This window comes from Nerophis lumbriciformis, linkage group LG11 (assembly GCF_033978685.3).
Source record: "Nerophis lumbriciformis linkage group LG11, RoL_Nlum_v2.1, whole genome shotgun sequence".
Lineage (NCBI taxonomy): Eukaryota > Metazoa > Chordata > Actinopteri > Syngnathiformes > Syngnathidae > Nerophis > Nerophis lumbriciformis.
Genome location: NC_084558.2, coordinates 49,693,328 through 49,700,010, shown reverse-complemented (window position 1 = coordinate 49,700,010; position 6,683 = coordinate 49,693,328). Strand labels below are relative to the sequence as shown.

Sequence of the window (6,683 nt, the reverse complement as noted above, 5' to 3'; positions counted from 1 at the left end):
ATAAATACAAATAAATAATCCATCCATTTTCTACCGCTTGTCCCTTTTTGGAGTTTAATAAGGAAAAAGTGAATCCAAATTCTTCTAGGTTTCCTTTACTCGCATAAACGAAGGGCTCGCAACTGCAAATGGATTCTCATTTTGCTGCAGTGCACTCAAACAACCACCAGGTAGTATCCGTTAGCATACGACATCATCGCTGTCTCTTCCGTGCTCATCAGCGTGCGTTCTTCAGTCGCGTTTTTAAGTGAGTAAAACCGAAACCCGGACCCAAGACTGTGCACAGCACTCTGGAACGGTCTTGTATGCGCTTTATTTGTGTGACACACTTTGACGAGGTGGAACAAACCTGAGAAAAAAGACAAACTTGGAGGAAATGCGCGAGCACGCCGCCATCTTACTGGCCCTTGTCGGCCTTCTCAAAGAGAGCCTTGAGCTGGTCCCGGCTGGTGGCTTCTGCCTGCTGCATGAGGTCGGCGTGGCCCTTGGTGACCCCCCAGCCGTCAGGCGTGGACAGGGAGGGGCACAGGGGCCGGCCCGACGCCGGCTTCAGCTTCTCCCAGTAGTCCCGGCGGGCCCTGGACGCGGGAACCGGGTGTTTTTTTTCTTAGCCCTGATGAGATTTTACAGTCGTACAGTACCTGGCCCGGCACCAGGGCTTGGTGTGCATCTCCAGACCGCTCCCCCACGGGCCGTGCTTGTCGGAGGCGGCCGGCAGGAAGCCCCTCTCGGGCGCCAGCTCCTCGGCCAGGGCGCGGACGTGGTAGGGCTCGAAGCCGCAGCAGCCGCCGATGTAGCGGATCCCCGCGGCGTACGCCTCCCGCGCGTAGTTCTGCATGTCCCACCTGGTCAGGATCCTGGGCTCCAGACCTGTTTGGGAAGGGCAGGGTAGACGGGGTGTGCACGTGTGAGGAGGAGGAGGAGGTTCAGGACTTACTGAAAGGGAACTCGGGGAGGTCGATGAATCCCTGCCGGCTGCAGTCGGGGGTGTGGAAGGCCAGCGGCTGGCTCATGTAGTGCGCCTTCAGGCCCGCCTTCTCCACGCCCGCCTTCATCATCCTCACCGTCTTCACGCAGGTCACCGGGTCAAAGTGGCAGTTCACGCCCACAATGTCGGCTCCTGTGGAAGAGCACAGCTGAACTCCTACTTCCAAGTTGGTCACAGACTACATCGGGGGGGGCGTGGCCATCTTTCAACCACATTGAAAAAATACATACATAATATACAAATAAATACATTTATTTTTATTTTTTATTTTTTTGGATATATGCGTGCTAGTTCTAGCTATTAGGCTGTTCTAGTTTTTATTCTTATTTTTTTTAATTTTTATTTTATTTTAGATATATGTGTGCTATTTCTAGCTATTAGGCTGTTCTATTTTTTTATTTTATTTTATTTATTTATTTATTTTTTAGATATATTTATGCTAGTTCTAGTTATTATTAGGCTGTTCTAGTTTTTTTTATTTTTTTATTATTATTATCATTTTTTATTTATATATATTTTTTAGATATATGTGTGCTAGTTCTCGCTATTAGGCTGTTCTAGTTTTTATTTTATTTTATTTTATTTTTTTATTTTTTGGATGTATGTGTGCTAGTTCTAGCTATTAGGCTGTTATAGTTTTTATTTTTATTTTATTTATTTATTTATTTTTATATATATATGTGTGCTAGTTCTAGCTATTAGGCTGTTCTAGTTTTTATTTTTATTTTATTTTTGTTATTTTTAGTTTTTTTAGATATATGTGAGCTCGTACTAGCTATTAGGCTGTTCTAGTTTTAATTTTAATTTTAATTTTTGTAATTTTTTATTATTATTATTATTTTTAGATATATGTGTGCTAGTTCTAGCTATTAGGCTATACTAGTTTTTATTTTTACTTTTTATTTATTTAGTTTTTTTTAGATATACAATATGTGTGCTAGTTCTAGCTATGAGTCTGTTCTAGTTTTTATTGTATTTATTTTTTTATTTTTTATATATTTTTTTATATATGTGTGCTAGTTCTAGCTATTAGGCTGTTCTAGTTTTTATTCTTATTTTTTTTTTTTTTTTTTTTTATTTTAGATATATGTGTGCTAGTCCTAGCTATTAGGCTGTTCTAGTTTTTATTTCTATTTTTATTTATTTGTATTATTTTTTAGATATATGTGTGCTAGTCTTAGCTATTAGGCTGTTCTAGTTTTTATTCTTATTTTTTTATTTTTTATTTTTATTTTAGATATATGTGTGCTAGTCCTAGCTATTAGGCTGTTCTAGTTTTTATTTCTATTTTTATTTATTTTTATTGTTTTTTAGATATATGTGTGCAAGTCTTAGCTATTAGGCTGTTCTAGTTTTTAATTAAATTTCTTAATTTTTTTTATTTTTTATTTTTTTAGATATATGTGTGCTAGTTCTAGCTATTAGGCTGTTCTATTTTTTTTATTTTATTTTATTTATTTATTTATTTTTTAGATATATTTATGCTAGTTCTAGTTATTATTAGGCTGTTCTAGTTTTTTTTTTTTTTTTTTAATTATTATCATTTTTTATTTATATATTTTTTTTAGATATATGTGTGCTAGTTCTCGCTATTAGGCTGTTCTAGTTTTTATTTTATTTTATTTTATTTTTTTATTTTTTTGGATGTATGTGTGCTAGTTCTAGCTATTAGGCTGTTATAGTTTTTATTTTTAGTTTATTTATTTATTTATTTATTTATTTTTATATATATATATGTGTGCTAGTTCTAGCTATTAGGCTGTTCTAGTTTTTATTTTTATTTTATTTTTGTTATTTTTAGTTTTTTTAGATATATGTGTGCTCGTACTAGCTATTAGGCTGTTCTAGTTTTAATTTTAATTTAAATTTTTGTAATTTTTTATTATTATTATTATTTTTAGATATATGTGTGCTAGTTCTAGCTATTAGGCTATACTAGTTTTTATTTTTACTTTTTATTTATTTAGTTTTTTTTAGATATACAATATGTGTGCTAGTTCTAGCTATGAGTCTGTTCTAGTTTTTATTGTATTTATTTTTTTATTTTTTATATATTTTTTTATATATGTGTGCTAGTTCTAGCTATTAGGCTGTTCTAGTTTTTATTCTTATTTTTTTTATTTTATTTTTTATTTTAGATATATGTGTGCTAGTCCTAGCTATTAGGCTGTTCTAGTTTTTATTTCTATTTTTATTTATTTGTATTATTTTTTAGATATATGTGTGCTAGTCTTAGCTATTAGGCTGTTCTAGTTTTTATTCTTATTTTTTTATTTTTTATTTTTATTTTAGATATATGTGTGCTAGTCCTAGCTATTAGGCTGTTCTAGTTTTTATTTCTATTTTTATTTATTTTTATTGTTTTTTAGATATATGTGTGCAAGTCTTAGCTATTAGGCTGTTCTAGTTTTTAATTAAATTTCTTAATTTTTTTTATTTTTTATTTTTTTAGATATATGTGTGCTAGTTCTAGCTATTAGGCTGTTCTATTTTTTTTATTTTATTTTATTTATTTATTTATTTTTTAGATATATTTATGCTAGTTCTAGTTATTATTAGGCTGTTCTAGTTTTTTTTTTTAAATTTTTTTATTATTATCATTTTTTATTTATATATTTTTTTTAGATATATGTGTGCTAGTTCTCGCTATTAGGCTGTTCTAGTTTTTATTTTATTTTATTTTATTTTTTTATTTTTTTTGGATGTATGTGTGCTAGTTCTAGCTATTAGGCTGTTATAGTTTTTATTTTTAGTTTATTTATTTATTTATTTATTTATTTTTATATATATATGTGTGCTAGTTCTAGCTATTAGGCTGTTCTAGTTTTTATTTTTATTTTATTTTTGTTATTTTTAGTTTTTTTAGATATATGTGTGCTCGTACTAGCTATTAGGCTGTTCTACTTTTTATTTTAATTTTAATTTTTGTAATTTTTTATTATTATTATTATTTTTAGATATATGTGTGCTAGTTCTAGCTATTAGGCTATACTAGTTTTTATTTTTACTTTTTATTTATTTAGTTTTTTTTAGATATACAATATGTGTGCTAGTTCTAGCTATGAGGCTGTTCTAGTTTTTATTGTATTTATTTTTTTATTTTTTATATATTTTTTTATATATGTGTGCTAGTTCTAGCTATTAGGCTGTTCTAGTTTTTATTCTTTTTTTTATTTTTTTATTTTTTTATTTTAGATATATGTGTGCTAGTCCTAGCTATTAGGCTGTTCTAGTTTTTATTTCTATTTTTATTTATTTGTATTATTTTTTAGATATATGTGTGCTAGTCTTAGCTATTAGGCTGTTCTAGTTTTTATTCTTATTTTTTTATTTTTTATTTTTATTTTAGATATATGTGTGCTAGTCCTAGCTATTAGGCTGTTCTAGTTTTTATTTCTATTTTTATTGTTTTTTAGATATATGTGTGCTAGTCTTAGCTATTAGGCTGTTCTCGTTTTTATTTTATTATTTTTATTTAAATTTTTATTTTTTTAATTTTTTTTAGATATACGTGTGCAAGTCTTAGCTATTAGGCTGTTCTAGTTTTTAATTAAATTTCTTAATTTTTTTTATTTTTTATTTTTTTAGATATATGTGTGCTAGTTCTAGCTATTAGGCTGTTCTATTTTTTTATTTATTTTTTTATTTATTTTTTTATTTTTTAGATATATTTATGCTAGTTCTAGCTATTATTAGGCTGTTCTAGTTTTTTTTTTAAATTTTTTATTATTATCATTTTTTATTTATATATTTTTTTTAGATATATGTGTGCTAGTTCTCGCTATTAGGCTGTTCTAGTTTTTATTTTATTTTATTTTTTATTTTTTTATTTTTTGGATGTACCTGTATGTGTGCTAGTTCTAGCTATTAGGCTGTTATAGTTTTTATTTTTAGTTTTTTTATTTATTTATTTTTATATATACATGTGTGCTAGTTCTAGCTATTAGGCTGTTCTAGTTTTTATTTTAATTTTATTTTTGTTATTTTTAGTTTTTTTTTTAGATATATGTGTGCTCGTACTAGCTATTAGGCTGTACTAGTTTTTATTTTAATTTTAATTTTTGTAATTTTTTATTATTATTATTATTTTTAGATATATGTGTGCTAGTTCTAGCTATTAGGCTATACTAGTTTTTATTTTTAGTTTTTATTTATTTAGTTTTTTTTAGATATACAATATGTGTGCTAGTTCTAGCTATGAGGCTGTTCTTGTTTTTATTGTATTTATTTTTTTATTTTTTATATATTTTTTTATATATGTGTGCTAGTTCTAGCTATTAGGCTGTTGTAGTTTTTATTTTATATTTTTTTCCTTTTTTTTAATGCACTGTAGCACTTTGAGGTTGTTTGCTCAATGTAAAGTGCTTTTACAAATAAAAATATATTATTATTATTATACTATTACAAAAAAACAACATTTAAAAAGTGGAATAAAAAAAGCACACAGGTGAGAATAATAATATAATATTATAGAATATAATAATGAATCAAAAAATATTGTTATGAATTATTGAACTATTTAAGGCTCCGATCAAATATTCCACTTTAAAATGTTTTTTTGGGGGGAAAGTATTTCATGTTTTGTGTTTTTGCCATAAAGAACTAAGTTTCTTTGACAAAACAAACAAACTAAAAAAACCCCCCAACAATATGAAAAATAAAATAGAGATTTAAGCGTTAAAAAAAGATTTATGACTTTTTTTTTTTTTATCACTTTAATGAGTGGGGGCATTTAGGATCCCCAATAATTTTTGTTGTATTTTTTTTAAACTGTAATTTCTTAAAAAATAATAATGAATTAAAATCAATGTTTTTTTTTTTTTTTCCATTATTGACCTATTTAAGGCTTAAATTAATTCACATCTAATATTACACCTTACATTTTTTGTGGGAAAATATTGCATATTTTGTGTTTTTCCATAAAAAAATGTTTTCTCTGACAAAAACAGCATAAAACAAACAAACTAAAAAAACAACAACAACATAAAAAATAAAATCGAGATTTAAGCATTAAAAAAAGATGTATGACTTATTTTTTTATCACTTTTATGAGTGAGGCCATTTTGGAACCCTAAGATTTTTTGTTGGATTATTTAAATTAAAAAAAAGGTATTTCTTAAAAAATAATAATGAATTAAAATCAATGTTTTTTGAGTTATTGACCTATTTAAGGCTTCAATTACTTCACATCTAATGTTACACCTTACATTTTTTGTGGGAAAATATTGTATATTTTGTGTTTTTCCATAAAAAAAGTTTTCTCTGACAAAAACAGCATGAAACAAACATAAAAAACATAACAAAAATAACAAAAACGTATAATGGACGGATAGATCTGAAGTTGATATAGAGACTTAAGCGTTGACATGTTTTTAAAATGATGTATGACTTATTTTTAACACTTTTATGACTGGGGACTTTTTATATCCCCAAGAATTGTAGTCAAACTCTTTTTTTTTAACTGTCATTCCTTCAAAAATAATAATGAATCAAAATCAATGTTGTTATGAAATATTTAACTATTTAAGGCACCAATTACTTCACATCTAATATTCTACTTTAAAATGTTTTTTGGGGGGGAAATTTTGCATATTTTGTGTGTCTGGCAAAAAAAAAAATCAAGGTTTCTTATGTATTAAAAGTAAAAAGATAAAATAAAATAAAAAGATTACGGTAACACTTTAGTATGGGGGAA

At 27.6% G+C, this 6,683-nt stretch overlaps 1 protein-coding gene across 2 annotated transcripts in view; it reads right to left on the bottom strand.

Moving 5' to 3' along the window:
• Nucleotides 1-302: 302 nt before the first annotated feature.
• Nucleotides 303-6,683, bottom strand: part of bhmt (betaine-homocysteine methyltransferase) — a 20,265-nt gene continuing 13,884 nt past the window's right edge. For both annotated transcript variants that reach the window (XM_061966426.2, XM_072914164.1), the window contains exons 7-9: nucleotides 938-1,120; nucleotides 642-870; nucleotides 303-578 (exon numbers count right to left, since the gene is read on the bottom strand). In XM_061966426.2, coding sequence (XP_061822410.2) covers nucleotides 398-578; nucleotides 642-870; nucleotides 938-1,120 — 593 coding nt within the window. In that variant the 3' untranslated portion in view covers nucleotides 303-397. The remainder of the gene's footprint in view (nucleotides 579-641; nucleotides 871-937; nucleotides 1,121-6,683) is intronic.